Source organism: Leucopleurus acutus, assembly GCF_964270905.1.
Source record: "Leucopleurus acutus genome assembly, chromosome: 17".
NCBI classification, from domain to species: Eukaryota; Metazoa; Chordata; class Mammalia; order Artiodactyla; family Delphinidae; genus Leucopleurus; species Leucopleurus acutus.
Window position 1 is genome coordinate 55,694,432 of NC_139159.1, and position 19,646 is coordinate 55,714,077.

The 19,646-nt window shown below is 33.8% G+C and overlaps 1 protein-coding gene across 1 annotated transcript in view; it reads left to right on the forward strand.

Annotated features, from left to right (window-relative positions):
* Positions 1 to 19,646, forward strand: part of PKHD1L1 (PKHD1 like 1) — a gene marked incomplete at both ends in the record, with an annotated part of 151,486 nt that overhangs the window by 15,147 nt on the left and 116,693 nt on the right. The window contains 10 exons of the mRNA XM_082858454.1: positions 1,353 to 1,410; positions 2,656 to 2,749; positions 5,841 to 5,894; positions 6,424 to 6,497; positions 7,411 to 7,453; positions 11,327 to 11,397; positions 12,565 to 12,675; positions 14,607 to 14,696; positions 16,559 to 16,827; positions 18,105 to 18,196. Coding sequence (XP_082714580.1) covers positions 1,353 to 1,410; positions 2,656 to 2,749; positions 5,841 to 5,894; positions 6,424 to 6,497; positions 7,411 to 7,453; positions 11,327 to 11,397; positions 12,565 to 12,675; positions 14,607 to 14,696; positions 16,559 to 16,827; positions 18,105 to 18,196 — 956 coding nt within the window. The remainder of the gene's footprint in view (positions 1 to 1,352; positions 1,411 to 2,655; positions 2,750 to 5,840; positions 5,895 to 6,423; positions 6,498 to 7,410; positions 7,454 to 11,326; positions 11,398 to 12,564; positions 12,676 to 14,606; positions 14,697 to 16,558; positions 16,828 to 18,104; positions 18,197 to 19,646) is intronic.

Here is a 19,646-nt window from a genome sequence, read left to right on the forward strand (position 1 = left end):
ATTCTTTTCTTTGTAGATGATGTATTAAATTGAAAATCTGTTTCTAATCTAGCTCCTCAAATAATAATAGTAACTAATATGTTGTTTAATATGCACTCTTCAATTATTTTTTGCCACAGATGTAATTTATATGAGTACACTGTGGCTTAGAGAGATTGATTTACACACAACTTGGTAGTTCCTCTAGCTTTTCCCTTACTACCTCTAAAAATGATATTTTGCCCAAAGTCCATTTGACTAGGCATTATATTACTTATTACTTTTACATAGATTCTCCATTAACCATTTCTGAAGTGTGAAAGAATGAGTCTGAAGTCATTCTTAGCCTCAAATTTCAAAAATTTATCTCTTCTTGGAAGTCTGAAAGAAATCTGTCCTTTTACTTTAAGTATCTGGGCATCTTTCTTTTAGGTTATTCCTGAATGAGAATGAGCGGGAGGACAGCTGACATTTAGTGAGAGTCTAATTTGTGTTAGGTTATTTTGCTTATATAATTTTTGTATTCACGTAGAGGCCATCTTTTTCGCCACCAGCAACCTTCCTCCTCCAAAAAACTTCAGTTATTCCTTAAAAATACAGCCCCTGTTTCTGTCCTCTTCTGTTTTTCTGAGGTACCCTTGTGTTTGTGCAGATGGACTCTTCTTGATCTATTTCTAGCTTGTTTTTCTCCTACATTATTTGTTTTTAGGTGTAGATGTTGATCTGCTTGTATCCCAGTTATTGAGGAAACTTTGTCTATCAGCTCTGCTTTTTGCCTGTTCAGAATTAATTTTGTTTTTCAAATTTCCCTTTTGTGGTAATTATTTCTCATTTTGTCTTTTAAAAAGAAGTTGGCATATGTTTACTTGAATAATAATAGCCAATGTGTCAGGTGATGTTCTAAGTATATTTTGTATAACTCTAGAAAATTATCGTTAGCTTAGTTACTAAAGCTTACTCTGATGAACTCTTTCCAAGTTTTGCTTCTATGTTTTTGAAAAATGCTTTGTTATTTTTTCTTTTAATCTTAACCCAAAGTAGGCTTTCTTTAATTTTATTCCACCAAATTCTTAAAAGTCTTTACCAGAGAGCCTTATTACTGTGGTTTGACTTACACTGATAACAAAAGGATGATTGAATTGTAAAATTCCAAGTAGAAACACTTTGAAATGAAAGAGGATTTTTAGGGGGTAAGGAAAAGATTTTGAATAATCGGAGTAATATTCTGAACTTTATTTTTCATATATAAAAGGAATATTTTGACAGTCATATTATGGATATTGTTCAAATATAAATAATGTAAGAAGCCAAGATATTTCATAAAACTAGGACCAAAATAGAGATGACTGCTTATCAACAATATTATTTTACAGGCAAAAAGTTTCAGAACCCCAACAATAAGGAGCATCACACCTTTATCTGGAACTCCAGGTCTGTTTATATGACAGCTGAAATATCTTTTTTGTTTATAATAGTTAATTAATTTTTAGTACATAAACTTATTATGATACCTAAAAATTTATAAATAGCATTTTCTGATTATAAAACAACTAAAAAAATTTTTAATGCTTTTTAATAGCTGCATCTGAATCTATTATAATGTATTAGACTTTCTCTCTATTGAGCATTAGTTTGCTTCCAGTGTTTATTATAATAGCTATAGTTATACCAGTTTATAATTCCAACAGGAATATATGAAAATGCCTTTTTCTATAACCTTAACAATTCTAGGTACTCATTTTATTTCAAGAATTTATGTGAAAAATTCTACTCCTATACCTTCTTCTAGGGCGCTGGCCCTGGCTCCACCCGCTCCAAGCCCAGTGGACACTGGGTGCTGGAAGGCAGGAGGCCTTTTCTCCTTTTCTTTTTTTTTTTTAAAAAGAATTTATGTGAAGAATATAGTTGGGTGTTTTTTGAATATTTCCAGTTCTTTGACTTATGTAATTAATTTTGTATTTATTAACCATTTGTATCTCTTCTTTTTATAAATTATTGGTTCATCTCTCTTTTTAAGGCTAGTCATTTTTTTTCATATTAAGTTGCAAGAATTCTTTACATTTTAAGAATATTAACCATATATATGTCATATAGATGGGAAATATTTTTTGAATTTATTATTTGCTTTTAAAATTTATTAGTGATGTTTCTGTCATTCAGACACTTAATTTTTATTATCTAATCTGTAGATCTTAACCTTTGTTATTTCTCCCTTTATTTTTATGCTGTAGAAGATCCCACCATCCCGATTATACAAATATTATATAAATTTTCACTTATTTTTCAAGAGTTTGTATGGTTTTATTGTTTATATTTAATTTTTATTTCACATAGAATTTATTTCACTTTTTGGCATAAGGTAGGGATCTTATTTACATTTTTTTCAAATAAATCACCCATGACCCAAGCAATATTTATTGAATAATTCATCCTATCTTGCGTGAAACACCTCTTTAAGCTATAAATACTTATAGATATCTCTTTAATACTATAATTATTTGTTCATGGTTTATTGTATTAGAACTTTCAGAACAATGCTAAACAATAGTAGTGAACACAAGATGTAAGCGTCTGGATGCTTGTTTTATTGGGAAAACCTCTAAAGTTTTCATATTAAGTGTATGGGTATATGGATAGATAACCTTACACAGAGCTTTTTCTTTGCTTTGTTTTTAGGTACACTAATAACAATCCAAGGCAGAATCTTCACTGATGTCTATGGAAGTAATATAGCACTAAGCTCAAATGGGAAAAATGTTAGGATTCTAAGGTAAGTTTTCGATGTGGAAACGTATTCTTATAATTCATAAATGAGATATGATATCCCATGAATAATGGGTCCAATGATATTAAAAACCACTACAATGTGATGGGATTAACGAGTGGTTTTCAGCCATATTAGAGGAAGAAAAATAGACTGTTGCCATGATTCATTGACAAAGAAGCAATGGCCAGTATACCTTTCTCTTTTAGTATGACATAATTGCTTATTTTTCTATCATGGATTTTATTTATAGAAGGTACGTGGAAGCAAGTCCAATAGTAATTAAGCTAAAGTCACAGAACTTCATCACTGGAGAATTTTGTTACTTAATCTAACTGCCTCATTTTGTACATATTAAACAAAAAACCTCGGAAGCCTAGAAGTCCATCACTTAGTCAAGGTCAGGAGGAGAACACAAGTCTCCTAATAGGCAATTTGGCACTTTTTCTACTGCATGTCATGTATGGGACAGTGCTGAAACTAAAAACTGTCAATAGTTTATTAACAGGCTAGGATGTGAATCCTGGTTCCTCCATATACTAACTGTGGACCAGATGGTAACATTGGCTGGTTACCTAACATCAAAAAATACTAGTTTCCACCTTTTGGGTAGGAAACTAGCACTGTCGCTAGAGTTAGCTTCCTCTAGCATAGGTGGGGTTATCTCAGTCCTGCCTTGAAAGACTGAAAGTCCTGTTCACTTCCTACAGAATCAGTATCATAGCTTTCAAGATGCTTCATGCTTACTGAATACATATGTAAAATGAATAAATGGATAAATAATAACTCAGACAGCACACATACACATACATATGCATACATAATTTTGTAAAACATGCAATTTGAAAGGTTTTACTAAATGAAATAAAGATAATTTATCTGGCATTCTGTGGAGTAGAACTCTCAGTTAAATCACATTTGTATGAATCTATAATATTCTAGAAATATTCATGTTGATCTTATAATAAAAGAACTACTAAAACAGAGAAACAAATATTTAACTTTTCATATGGACAGTTTAGTATAACTAAAGATTTTGTGTATTTCCATATAGTTGAGTGTTATGAATGTCTTTTTTAAAAATTGAAGTATAGTTGATTTATAATGTGTTAATTTCTGCTATACAGCAAAGTGACATAGTTATACATATATATACATTCTTTTTTTATATTCTTTTCATTATGGTTTATCCCAGGACATTGAACATAGTTCCCTATTACACAGTAGGACCTTGTTGTTCATCCATTCTCTATGTAGTAGTTTGCGTCTACTAACCCCAAACTCCCAGTCCATCCCTTCCCCACACCCCCTAGTGTTATGAATGTCTTATATTCCAATTCTTAATTTGGGTTCTCTAAGTCATCCTTTCCCTAATGATGGCAGGAAATAGAAAGTTTAACTTTCAAAGTGATTCCTTTTCTTTCTCCGCTGTAGTTGAAATTTACTTCTGTTTAATACAAAGGAATGGATAAAAATTATTTCATGAAATCACAGCATCACAGTCAGAAGAGACCTCAGAGGACAGGCTACCCAGCCCCTATACTCTGGTAACCCTGAGATACTATATATAAATAGAAAAAAATTCACACACCTATTAATAGGAGGGACAAAGGTTTTAGAGCTGCATTTATCTCATTTCTACCACATTCATTGTGACACTGGGGCCCTCAAGGCATTTCACTATGCCTGAATTCTGTTACTAGGAAACAATGGGCCGAGTCCTGGGCAGGACGTCAGGAGACCCAAGTGCTCAAGCTGCTTTTGCTTCTCACAAGTCTTGTCAATTTGGCCAAATCTCCAAATTCAGACCGGGTGCAAATGATAGAGGACATACAAATGACTGAAGGACCTAGTGCCTACTAAGGCACTTTTGGTCTAAAAGATCAGATGAGAAAAAAAGTTAAATATATGTATTTAAGGCCAAATAGGTTAGTATTACCATAGAAAGGCAAACCCAGACCACTTTGGGAATTACGGGGTGCGGTTAAGAGCACACATTGGAGTAGGACTGTCTGGGTTTGAATTCCTGCTCTGTCCCTTACTGGCTGCAGGCTTGGGCAAACTACTTAACCTCCCTGCCTCAGTCTCTTCGTCTGTGAAATGGAAGGGTAATAGTTACTAACCCATAAGGTAGGTGCAAGGACTAAATGTGGTAAGTGCCTGTAAATGTTTGCTGCTAAATGTATTATTTAGTTGCAGTGAGGCAAGAAGTTAGAGAATATGAATTCATAAATCTCTAAAATGGTTACAGTAATTCAGTTTACTTCTTTACAACCTAATGTAATGATCAAATGAAAGAATTTGTGTGTATATTAAAAAGTTCGAAGTTCTCTGCAAATAGAAGTCCCTATTTCTTATAGTTGAAGTTTGTATCTGGCCTTATTTTGAGTATGGGATTTGCTGTCCCAGAAGCTGGGGGTTTGTTCTGATGGTGCAAAGAATGTGATAGCAGTCAGTTACCTGCAAGTCTCCGATCTCCTTGGGTTCTATCAGCCTTAAAGCAATGGGTCGACCTAGTCAGCTGGGGAAACGTGAAGGCAGTTTTTCCTCTCAGCTTCTAATCCTTTGCAGCTTCTTGTTCCCATTTCATTGACACTGATGCTGTTAGACATCCTCTTCATCCAGTTACTTTGTGGGACCTCTGCTGTGGGCCTTGTTTAATTCTTATAGTATGAAACTTAACTTAAACTTATAGTATGAAACTTAAATACAAAATTATATTTTGTATTTGAATTAATTGAACTTCAGGTGGAAGAGTCCCCATTATCTACATTTTCTATTCTCATAGTATTTATCACTTTCTAACACACCAAATATGTTATTATTATCATGTTTATTGTCATTCTCCCCAAGTTAGAATGTCAGTCCTATAAGGGCAGGGATCTTTGTTCTGTTCACTGATGTGTTCCAGTACCTAGAGCAAAAACTGTAGCATAATAAGTGGTCAATAGATGTTTGTTGAGTAAATGAATGATGGATAATAATAAGTGATTGGGAAAAAAAATATAAGGTAGCAGTAAACTTAGTGGGAGGAGAGCATTTTGAAATAATGTATTAAAAACACAATTTGATCATTTCCAATAAAATATTTATACAGAGTTTATATTGGAGGAATGCCCTGTGAACTTCTCATACCACAATCTGATAATTTGTAAGTAATTCAAATAATTTTCTTTAGAAAAATAAATAGTAGATACAAACATACTAGATTTAAATAGTAATTTCTAGCAATATTGCATATCTGAATGCTTTATAACAGTATAGATTGTAATATTTTTATAGTAAATTATCAATCATTTATATAGTTAGATGTAACCTGATATCTACTATCTCCCATATAGTATGATATGAACTGCTTTTAGATTATTTTGAGAAAGATGTTTTGAGAAATACCTTTATCAAATAATTGTTTCACTTGGTAATGTTTTAAATTCTTTGAAAGGAATATCAATGGGGATAACCAAATTAATTACAAAATATTTAATTTTCAAATGAAGTTTTATTCAAATAGCTTCAACCAAGACTGGGAAGTATTTTCATTTTACAAAAATTTTTGTTGTAGCAACAGTTTCTATCCTGATATATATTCTGAAATTCGTAAGATGTTTTTAAGGGAAACACAATATTTTAAAACTTTAGTGTCAATATAAACTTTGAAATTAACATATATATTTTATTAGGTATGGTCTAAAACTAGATCACCCAAATGGAGACATGGGTTCTATGATTTGTAAGACGACGGGAACTTACATTGGTAAGTGTCAGTCGTCATTCTTCATTGTTCTCAGAAATGCCTATTTCCTTGTTTTGTATTCTCTTAGACCTCTCCTGTGGCCTCATCCCTTTTTTTTAAAATTAGCATTTCCTCTTTACCTTGGCTTCTTTTCAGTGTCATGTAAGCATGTATGAATTACCTTTTTCTAAGGTTGACATTGAAGTAAGCTTCTTCAAGTTTCTTTTTTCTTTTCTTCTGTCATCCAGATGATTCCATTACTAATTTACCTGCAGCTTTACTTTTACTCTGTTTTTTTCTCCTTGCTCTAGGTACTTCAGACTCATAAACCTTTTAGTTATTGAATGAGCTTTATTCCTTCTGTCTCAGGACCTTTGCAAACTTCCCATCCTGAGAGTTTCAGATAAAATGTCATGTCTTCAAAAAACCCTGATCCCCAGCCTTACATTCTCAAAGTTCGTTCTCCTTCTGATTGATAGCTTTATCACAGTTTTTAGTTCTCTGTGTCATTGCTTTTGACTGACTGTATCCTCCACTTGGCAGTGTGCTCTTTGAGAAGAGCAAACTGTGTGCTCACCCTGCATCTCTCAACCCGTAGCTGAGTGTCTGACTCAATTAAGTAGCTGTTAAATGAATGAAAGAAAATTGAGGGCAATATGGTTACATATATATTCTTTTCTTCTCCTTCATTCATTATTATATTTTGTCAGGTTTTCCTGGTTATAACCTTGAGATATATTATTTTGTATATCTTAAAGTACTAGGTACTTTAAGATATTTCAGTTTTCATTTCTTTGAGGATTAGTAGACGGTTGCATAATTACAGTGTTAATTTTATATTTCTTTTCTTTGTTTTAAATCAGCTTTATAATACAGAGTTATTGTTCTCCTGTGATTGAGAATTTAATTGATTGCGTATATTAATTAATTCCAGGTCATCACAATGTCAGCTTCATCTTGGATAGTGATTATGGAAGGTAGGTCATTTTGTAAACAATAATTTTCATAATTAATTCAACTGGGTCAATAAAATAAAAGTGTACATTTACTTTGTGCTATATAGATCCCTAGATTAAAAAATTAATCACTTTCTTCCCCCAAATTAACATTTAAGGGATCTGTAACTCCTGTTCACTCATAATTTGTGCCTCAGACATGGCCTTCCAATTGTTGGGAAATCTAGCATTACCTAAAACAATAACTAAAAAAAATCTTTGATTGTGATATTATAAAGTGTTATTTTATGTTTTGTCATCCTTCTTATTTAATTAAAATTGTTTTGATAGCTAAGTAATTAAATTTTGATTTGAACTAATGTAAGAATAAATAAAACCTCATGGTTAATATTACCTGATAATGGTTTTCTCTTAAAGTGTCAGGACAAATAGAGTTTTGAAAGATGGTAGTTATAGCTTTTAATTGTTCATTTTAACACCAATGTTAATAACTTATATTTATGATTTTTAGTAAAACTAGAGCTTATTTCCAGATATCCTAATTTCAGTCAGAAAGACCACCACACGCTTACAGAAATATCAGAATATGCAAGTCTCAACACATGTTGCAAATGTCATATTATAGATAATAATAATGAACATTTAGTAGCAGGCATGGTGTTAGGCACTTTACATATATTATCTAGTTTAATACTCCCAAAGAACCTATAAATTGAATGTTATCATCCACCCCATATTGCACACTGGGAAAATGAGGCTTAGGAACATTAAATAATTTGCCCAAGGATATTCAGCTGGTAGGAAGCAGAGCTAGAATGTGAACCCATGCAGTCTGACTCCAGGGCCTAAGCCTTTTATTCCAGTGCTCTGCCATGACTGATGGAGGGTTTCAGTCACAGAACCACATCTCATCAGTATTTAACATCCTGACTCAGGATTCTCTAACATGGTGGGATCACCCCACTCCTGGAGTATTTGCAAATGTGGGGGGGTGGCATTTGTTGGCAGTCCCACTAACTATAGCATGCTAATGGCCTTTTATGGGCAGGACCATGATGTGCCAAACCTAAATGAATTGTTCTTCCCAAAATGTCATAGCATCTTCCACTGGGAAAATGAGCTGGTTGATAGAAATCCAAATAAGTCACAAGATTTAGCCATCCAGTCCTAATATGTCAGTAGTAGACCAATGATAAAATAGGTCTATTGATTTCTTTTTTGTCTCTGAAGAGAGACTCAGTGCTTAGAAGTTTGGAAAGAGTGGCAATATTGTAATCAGAGTAGATGTTATTCCTGTTCATTGTTTACAGACTGAAAGAGAAGGGTAAGATTTGGTCCCTGCATGTATGGAAATGCAGTTGAGTCGGTGAAACCAAATCCATTATCACTGTATTTAGGCATGAGCTAGTTCTAGACACCTAGAGGCAATATGTTTATTACCAAGTTATAAACCTGGGCTGGACACTGTTTTTTTTAAATTGTGGGTCCCCAAAGCACAGGGACTGTATTTTCTTTTTAAAAAAATTTTTAACAGTTTTTTGGGCTGTGCCACGCAGCTTGCAGGATCTTAATTCCACGACCACAGGGATTGACCACAGGCCCTGGCAGTGAAAGCACCAAGTCCTAACCACTGGACCGCCAGAGAATTCCCACTGGACACTTCATTATAGAATAATATATACTGCTCTAAAGCCGTGAAGAATATTATAATTCAAGATAAGCCAGAGTGGATGATATGTAAACGGTGCTAAGATTTACCTTTATGATTTACATGGGGCAAATGACACAGTCCCATGACTTAACTGTGATTTGCTGCAAGGACATGGCCTACTTACATATAATTTGATAAGATTAGACAATAGGATTTTATTGAAAATACTAGAAAAATATGTCAGAAGCAACAATTACTCAGTTTTAAATTATTTCATGAACTATATATGGTTCTTTTATGCTCTCAATGTGTGACTTCTTAGTCCTGAGTCTGTATGAAAGGTACTAATTGCCAAATCCATCACATGTCTCTCAGAGAAATAATTACCCAAAAATAGAACATTTGAGTGATGAAGCTCGAATGTGATTAATAAGTATACATAAGTCAATATGTGACATTAACATGCCCCCAATTTTCAATTTTAAAAAGTCAGAAAATTTGCACATATACAGGCAAAAATATTGCATAAAATTGTTAATTCTGTGATCTTGACTTATAATCATTTTTTTCCTTTTTAAGCCAATGGATTTCCTTTTGTATTAGTGTCTCAGAATTTAAGAAATTGTGTTTCTGTATAAAACAATCTTACGAATTTAAGATAACTGTTAAAAATATGACATTTACTACTTAAGAGCCTAGTTTTAAGATTACATGGCATTTAAAAACATTGTCATTTTATAAGTTATAAAATCCATATTTTACAAATTTCAGGAGTATTCCTGAATATCAGATGAACCAATTAGACAGTATTGTGGCACCCATTCTGTATTTCTTTTTTTTTTGAAGTTTAGTTGATTTACAATGTTGTATGCATTCTGTATTTCTTTTAATAACCAACCTTCTCTCTTCTATTACCCCAAGTTCAAACAACAGCTGTTCCAAACTGATAAGGTTTAGATGAGGCTCGCTTAATTGAGAAATGCCTAGTCATTATCAATGAATTAGTGAAAATCACCTCAGTGTCATACCAAATAAATTACATTCAAATTTTATTTCAGGAGGCAATTTTCCCACCAACTTAAAAAGCAGAGTTAATGTTTCAGATGCAGGATCTGACCCCAGACAACATTGTCGGAACTGGCATCATTTCAGATCTTTGAGAAATCAGCTGAAAAGCTTATAACATAAAAATATAAAATCTAGTATGAACTTCTAAAATAACTAATTTAGCATAAAATATTTTCAGGGACTCTTTAGCTTTGCAAATGCAAATTATAATGCCTGTGTTAGACTTATAGGGAGTTAACTCTTGGTCTCCACCACAAGATTTGCATTATCCTTTTAGATTCCAGTTCATTGTGTTATAATTAGGGTGAATGGGTTTAGGTCTTAATATTAGAATTTCTTAACTTTTCTAATTATGAATTTAATTGAGGTAATTAAGAGAACAGCATTTAATTTTAGGATCAGATTCCTTCCTTTCCTAATCCTCTAGACTATGGAAGTGCAAGTATGTATCTGTCAAAAATATGAATAGGTTCTGTGTTTATTAAGGGTGACTTAACTCTGGTGGACTGTTGTGGACTTGCTGTCATCCATTTGTATTCTCATGTAAGTTAGTGGCAAGAGAGGAGAACTGTGTAGTACCCAGGGCTCTGGACTCAAACTGCCTGAGCTCAAATTCTATTTCTGCTACTTACTGTCTTTGTGATCTTGACTAAGATAAAAATTCTCTGAGTTTTACCTACTTCATGGAATATAAAATTGAAAATTTAATAGCGTGATAAATTAAAAGCTTAAAAAATCTTAGCTTAAAAGCTTAAATATCTTAGCATACCTGATAAGTGTTCAATATGTTAGTTATTCTGACAGTAAATGGGTTATAAGAGCATAGAGCACTCTGGGGTGGTCATCAGTAGAGCCCAGCTTTTATGAAGGGCAGTCCTCCTGTCTTTATTTTTTATGTTAATATAAATTCTTACTTTATTGAAGTATAATTTGCATATAATAAAATGTACATATTTTAAGTGTGCAGTTCAGTGAGTTCTGACAAATATATCTTCATGTATTTGTGTAATCAATAACTAAATCAGGATGTAGAACAATTTTATCCTCCTGAAAAGTTCTTTCCTGCTCCTTTGTAAATTATATGATTTCTATCACTAAAGTAAAAAAAAAAAAAGAAACAGTTTCCTAAAATAAAGGTCATTTTTAAAGCAAGAATTTTTACTTTTTTTAAACAGGAGTTTACCACAAAAAATGGCATATTTTGTTTCTTCTCTCAATAAAATTTCAATGTTTCAAACGTATGCAGGTATGTGACCTTTCTGTGTGTGGGGTGGGGGGTGGGAGAAGAGATATTTCATCAAATCAAATACAACAGTGACTGTAAAGTGTACTATATTATGTTACGTAATTCTAAGAAAGGAAACACACCTAAGATGAGGAGTGAAATAGGAAGTCCTGACATTAAGCTACGATCCCGAAAACTACATTTCTGGTGTAAGGTTGATTGAGAAATACACTTATCACACTAAAAGAGACAGCAGGGAAACTTGTGCATCTCAACTTGGGCTGTTGAGCAAGGGAGGAAAAAAAAATCTCTGCTGTCAGTTGAAACCACAAACCAGCACTCTCTGAGATTTATGCTGTCAGTGTGGTCCAAAAGAATCCTCAAGCAGATCATAATTTATTTTAATTTAATGAGGTCTAAGGTTGGTAGTGCCCCTAGGCGAGTGTCAGAAGCAAACACAAACCCTTCTGGAAGAATTGTACTTCCTTCCAGGTCTGGGATGGTTCAGATTTCAAAGATGTTCAAATGTGAAAAAAATGTATGTCTTGGAATCAATCAAATATGATCTATCCTGGCTTTTTCTAGAAACTTATTTAATGTGAAACTCCTATGTAAAAATACATAGAACTTTGATAGATTGAACTAATAAGGATATATTTTAATAAGAATCTACGATATGTTATGCACTGGGCTATTTTACCAATATACCTAAGACTTTTATATATAAAGCCACAAGAATTCCAATCATAGTTAATATATTAGTATATGAAAAAAATATAAGATGTTGGCCCATAAATATAAGGAAGATTCATTCTTCAAGAGCATAGAGAAGAGGCTGTTCTCTTTGCCTTCCTGTTTTCTTTTGGAACCAAACATGTATGCTCAGCCCAGGTTTTCCTTGTTCTCTGGATCCTTCTGTTACCAGTGTCTCTTTAGTACTAGTTACCACTAACGCCTGGTCCCCAGAAGATGTAGGTCTCTGTGAAAGCCATGTTTATAGTCCTCTTTGCAGGATTGCATCAGAGACAAAATAATGAAACACCTGATACTTTCATTTGGTAATCCAATACCTTCACTGTGTTATGTACTATGGCTAGGTAATTTGGAAAATTGGTAAAAATCAAACATTTGTGTTTATGTGTAATATTCATGACATTGTATTTCTTGTCCTTCCCCTCCCCCTCCCAGAGGTCACTAAGGTTTCACCTTCACAAGGAAGCATTCAAGGCGGCACCATGCTAACAATAAGTGGACGGTTCTTTGATGAGACAGATTTCCCAGTCCGAGTTTTTGTTGGAGGTAATTTTCATGATTTTTAATAAAAGAACCAATCCTTCCTTTTCTTTAATAACATCTAAGAAGAATAACAGTCTTTTCTTAATTAATGCTTAATTTAAAAGCTGTGTATTTTCAGATGGGCATTTGGTTCTGGGGCTCGATGCTCTTCCCACTGCAATTCTCCAGTGAGGACCACTCCTTGCAGCCTTTTTATGACCAAGATTTGGGCTTTGAGGTCAGCACCGAAGGGCACTGCATGGCAGCATCATGGCTGCCATCAACAAATTCCTCACCACACTTAGCGACACACGTACCCTCTATTTAATAGACTCTTAAATTACCTTTTTGAACTGTTATTATTTCTTAAAAGGTTAGGTAATTATGGGAAATTTAAAGTGGTATTTAGGGATACTCTCCTCATCCCCTTGTCATATACGGTGCCTTATCTGGACATCAGTAATTATAGATGATATTGGCCTTAGAAAGAGCATCAATTAATGTGTTATATGTTCACAGCTGCACATCAGGCTTGATTCTCTGGTTATGCATCACTTTTATATGTCTGGTTCAGATCTGTTCAGAGGTAGGGTGCTAGGCAGCTCAAATAGGAAGTTGGGGATGAATGTAACAGTGGGGGTCTTCCCACTCAGTTATAATGACCTTACCTACCTTGACGTGCAGGGGACAGGATATCTGCCCATGCACCTGGCACGTAATTTTTCTGATAGAGCCCGCTGCTTAGGTACTTTCTGCTTTTAAGGAACTGCTAATGAGCCAGCCAAGATGTGATTTCAAGAAAAGAAATTCATAGAAAGCAACCTCGTGTAACATTCATATAATGTCTTTCCTATCCCCATGAATCTTTGCTGGCCACCTGCATAGGCCAAAAGATTTTAAACTTTCATATAATATGTTATTCTGATCAGATACTATATTTTAAATATTAGAAGCAGGGACATAAAATATTTTTAATATATATAATATGTTTTACGATCTGATATTATGATACAGCTGATATGCAAAGATAACATGTTAAATTTTTTTATATTTCATTGCCATTAATGTTATAGCCAGATTTGAGATTTTGAATCCTCAATAATTTCTTGAAAATAATGATCAGTTTTTGTATCTTTGCTCCAAACAAAATAGGTTAAGTTAGTTTAATATACTGTTAAAATGTACTGTTTTCTAGTTCAATGATCTTGCATTCACAAAGCATTCAAAATAGTGAAAGGTTGTGTTGAAGTATCCATTTTCCAGGCCACCAAACAAAATGTGGCAAAGATACTTTCCTCCATTTCCCTTGCTTCACTGTTTATGGGTTATTTCCGTTTCAGTAAATAGTTAATGAGGGCTGACCTTACATGAGGCACTGTGAGGAATACATGGGGGTCTAAAACGTACACTCTTACTGAAGTCTAATTGTGCTTATGTGTAACAACTGTTATTTAGAATCTTGTCTGTTTTGGTTTCCATCTGTCTGTGGAAATACCACTTACAAGTTATTATTCCTTTTGTTTTCATTTGAAAAAGTTGGACAAAACCACCATTAACCTAAGAGGACCGGGATCATCTACTTTTGTAAATTCTGAACATCATTGATTTATTCAGAAACTTTCTCCAAGGAACAAAACATAAGGCTTTGCTTTGGACCCAGATAAAATATTTCACAGTGACATCATTTTATCAAATTTCGTATTTTGTTTCTCTGAAATTATGAAATATTCTAACTCAGACTTGTGAGATTTTGCCAGCAAAATGTAGCCTGTGGAAGTATGACAATTGATGAATGCTAAAGCTTTCATGGAGAATATGTAAAGGAAATTAAGACCCTTCAACTTTGCCTCTTGCTTTTGTAACTTAGCTTTAATTGAAAAAACACTCCAAGATAGGCTGATGTGATTTTCATTCTGAAGCTCTGTAGTAACAGTTCTGCCCTTGCTTCTCTGTAGGTCAAGCCTGTGATATTTTGAATGTCACAGAAAACAGCATATGTTGCAAGACACCCCCTAAACCTGATATTCTTAAAACTGTATATCCAGGTAAGTCAACAAAAGAGAGAAGGACCATTTCTATATTTGCGTAAGAGGAATATTATTGACAGATATCTATAGTGTCTTAGTCCGTTTAGGCTGTTATAACAGAATACCATAGACTGGGTAGCTTATAAACAACATTGATTTCTCACATTTCTGGAGGATAGGAGTCAAAGGTCAGAGCACTGGCAGATTGGGGATCTGGTGAGGACCTGCTTTCTCACAGATGAGGCCTTCTCAGGGCTAGGGAGAAGAGACCTCTGTGGGGTCTCTTTCATAAGGGCACTTATCCTATTCATTAGGCCCTACCTCCTAATACCATCACATTGGGCATTAGGTTTCAACATCTGAGTTTTGAGGGGACCCAAACATTGAGCCCGTAACATAGTAACAAAAAATATTATTTGAATTTTTTAGAATTTGTAGTGAGAATTATAATAAATTTCTTTCTAGTTTTTTTCTTTATACTTTCTGGATTAGGAAATTTTTCTATTAATATAGCTGCATCAAGGCTGCACCAGTGTAGGTAAACCTGGCCTAAATTACTCAGATACCCTGTGAAAACTCTATTGATAGAGTATAAGGGTGCCTTTATTTCAGATCAAATGATTATTACTAAATTTTGGTACAGGCTACATGGAAAATTTTAAAATGCTTTATTCCTGGTTAAAAAATAAACGTCAGGGGTTAAATCCTTATTTGTCTAGAATGATTTAGGCATGATCACAGGGATGAGAGAAACGGAACACAAAATTCTTTTCAGATTTTCACCTGTGACCAGTGAAAGTGCACCTGATGGCCTTGATATCTGCAACTAGACCACCGTGATGCTGTGCATGTGTGTGCATGGATTCTGTATCTCATCCTGTGCACTCAGTGAAATCAGTTTATAATTGTGTCATTGACTGGTATTTGAAGCCAAGTAAATTCATTTTATTAACCTCTTAAATGTCCTTGTTTTGAACAATATTTAAAAATTGACCGGTTTAAGAGGAGAATTTTGATATTTATAATTGATTACTTTAAAGAAAGTTGTATATACCAGAGCATGCTGCTGCTATGAAAGGTTGAAGTGCTCAAGCTTTTCTCTCAGCAGACTCAGGGGAAGAGTAGTAGCCATTATTTTCCAGATTCAGGCACTCCAGACAAGCCTAAGGCTGCTGAACCAAGGCCTGAGCTGATTGTTGTTGTATTTTAAAGAAGAAAAATAAAAAGTGAGACGGCTCATTATGATTAGGAAAAAATTACACTGGCAAGTGTAAGTTCACTTTAATGAGAATGTTCTCTCTCTGATTCTGTCCAAGAAGGAGGAGAAATCCTAGAGCCAAAGTAGTGTTAAAAAGAAGAAAAACAAATACTGACAGAAACGTTAAGGCCAATAGTGTCTGTTCTTTGAGCCATTAATTGAGTAACTTTTATTAGAGAGAATAATCAAGGTGAAGATTTTGTAATCAAATGGTCTGAATCTTGAAGTTTTGAGTCTTGACTATATAAAGCAACATCAGTCATATCAAAAATCATAATTATTATATTATTACTATCTTATGTAAAGCATTCACTAAGTACCAGGTGTTTTACATATGTATGATATCTAATCCCCATAGTAGCCTTGTCAATCATAGTATTACTCTCATTTTACATAGAATCTGAGGGACAGATATGTGAAACAATAAATTGCAGACTGTCGTAACAGCAGTCTATCCTCTGGGTACAGATACACGTAGAGATATGTGTAATTGTTTTGTTTACACACATGCTGTAAAAATGTGAATAGAAATAGAATACCTATAATCACCACCCAAGTAAAAGACATTGAGATACTGCATGAAAATTCTGATGAAAGCCTTCTTTTATTTTGTTATGTTCAGGTGGGAGAGGCCTAAAGCTTGAGGTATGGAATAGTAGCCGTCCAGTACATCTTGAAGAGATACTCGAATACGATGAAAAAACTCCAGGGTACATGGGTACCAGTTGGGTAGATTCAGCTTCCTATCTTTGGCCTATGGGACAAGATACATTTGTTGCACGCTTCAGTGGATTTTTGGTGGCTCCAGATTCTGATGTTTATAGATTCTACATCAAAGGTGATGACCGTTATGCTATCTATTTCAGCCAGACTGGACTTCCTGAAGATAAGGTAGGGAAGCCACAGAACACTACTTGATATTATAGAAACAATATAATAACCTTTATACATATCCCATTTATTCTACACCAAAACCAGTGAATATATTAACGAATTTATGTGGTGGGTTCTTGGCTATTTTAACACATGTGGTATGAACCATAAAGTTGTTTGAAAACCCATTGTCTAAAAGAAAATGCTTTACCATACCTAAGTTTTCTCTAACCAAAAAAGAAAACAAATATGTTTCCTTTAAAATTGAAGATTATTTTTATTATGAAAGAATTATGGTCACACATAGGAAATTTGGAGAAGAGTACAAGTATTTCACTATCCTGCTAGATCTGTTTCACTATTACTTGGTCATGAGATTAAAGTCTATTATCTCCTTTCGTCTGTATTTTGTTTCTTACATAAATAGGATCATACATCCAATTTTATAGTCATTTTTGTCATGTATTAGTATTTTCACATATTATTAAATAATTTATATAACACCATTTTTGATGACTGAATAGTATACTATTGCATGACTTTACTACCTTTCCCCATACTGATAAGTTTTTAACTTACTTCTGATTTTTTATGACCACAAATCATACTCAATTGAACATTTGTGTTCATTAAATTATTTTGTATTTTATGTTATTTCTTTAGGACAGTTTCACAAATGTGAAACTAATGAATCAAATCATAAGAACATTTTATGAATCACTATATATATGGCAAGGTTGTCTCCCAAACTGGATGAAAAAGTTTAAATTCCTGCCTATAACACATGAATTCCAATTTTACCATAGCTTTTCAGCATGTTTCCTTTAAAGACAGTCATTTCTAATGGGAAGCCCAAAGTCTTCTCTTTCTAGTATGCAGACCCAATTAGTAATCTTTGGCATCTTTCAGACCTCCTTTTAATGATCTCATTTGGATTAAGTCCCTCAAAGTTCTCAGCAGAACAAAAGAATATTTTATTTAACAGTAACAACCTCCTCCCTGTATGGATCTTTAAATTTCCCATTTGCAGTTCTAATTGTGGAAAAGCTATGTTCTGTGTGTGTTCATGGAATAGTGGAGTTGATGTTAGTTAAGGGTGGAAGGGGTGAAGTGAGCTTTGGTAATTTTTTAAAATCCATTTCATCATGAAAAACATGAAAAAATCAGATATTAGAAAAAAGTTCTAAGACTGACAGAAAAAATAAATGATAAATAAATGCTGAACAGTCTTATTAATAAGTTATTTTCTCCCTCTCTCTCTCTCTCTCCGTCTCTCTCTGTCTTTTTGGGATAAGGTGAGGATTGCCTATCATTCTTCCAATGCCAACAGTTATTTTTCCAGCCCAACACAAAGATCAGATGACATTCATCTTCAAAAAGGAAAAGAGTAAGGTTTTTTTCTTTTCTTTAAATTATTGTGTAATATTTAAAAACTATAATTTTATATATAAAAATATTTTCAATTTGTTTTATTGGTAGAAGTGATACTAGTTTATTGGTTTAATTTTTAATTGGTCATTCTCTATAATTGGCTAAGTTTTGTTTCTATATTTTCAAGCATACTGGCATTCAGCTAACCAGGAAAATTTGAAATCTAAATTATTCCTGTTGCAGAAATTACAATTTTGTGAAATTTACTTAATCCTGCTTTAGTTTCTTATTAGGACCTTTCAGTCAATCCAGCCATCTAATTTCTCTTCTCCTATTTTCTGTATTGCTAGAGAAAAATCACAAAAACCACATGGATTTGTACCATAATTAATATATATTTAATATTCTCTTGAGTTATTCCAGACCCTGGACCAGGTACTAGAAATTTAGTACAAAGGATATTAAAATATATTCCCTGCCCTTAAGGAGTACTTATTTAGTGCTGAAAGGTCAATTCCAGGGAGAAAATGAGGATATTATTCAAATAGCTAATAATCCCATTTGAAAAGTCAATTCAGGATTCCTAGAAAACAGGGAGGTAAAAGATGATATATGCAAAATAGCTAAGTTACATGGAGAACATCAAAAGTTTCATTGAAATTTTCTTCCATTTACCATTTGTATCTGTTAGGTTTTGCTGCGTAAGAAACCATTCCCCCAAATTTAGTAGCTTAAAGCAACCCAGTTTTGTGATTAGCTAGGTAGTTCTTTTGATCCTGACTATTTAGTTGGTGATTAATGGTCCAGGATGGCCTCATTGACATATCAGGAGGCTCAGCTGTCCTGATGGGAACTGAGATATCTGGGATGTCTCACTTCACATGGTCTCTCATCTTCAAGGAGGCTAGCCCAGGCTTGTCACAGTGTCCCAGCAGTTAAGAGGGCAATTCCTAATGCACAGGTACTTTTTAAATTCTGCTTGTATCATATTTGCTAATATCCAATTGGCCAAAGCAAATGGCCAAACTTAGATTCAGTGGGTGAAGAAATGCACTTCACTTCTTGATGGGAGGAGTTGTTTTTTTTTTTTTCCATTTACCATGTCACCTTTCCAGATATCGATTAGATTATGCTCATAGGCAGCACCATGAAGATGTGATGGAGCTGGACAGAGAGGGTTGGGATCAATGGTACCTGAGAGAAATCACACTAAGTGTTCTCACTAAAGTCTTAGGAATAATAAGCTTTCCATTCTTTTTCTCCTCCTCCTTCTATCACTTCTCTCTAAACTTAAGCATTTTCTTTTTTAACCAAGTTCCCTGGGCCAATTCAGAGTAAATGGAGTATCTCGTTAATACCTATTGCTATTAAGTGTCAATACACCTTCAGGCTTTGCCTTGACCTTGGAAAATGAGTTCAATTTACCTGCTTGGCAAGAGCACAGAGCTTGCATGAAGGTGACTTGT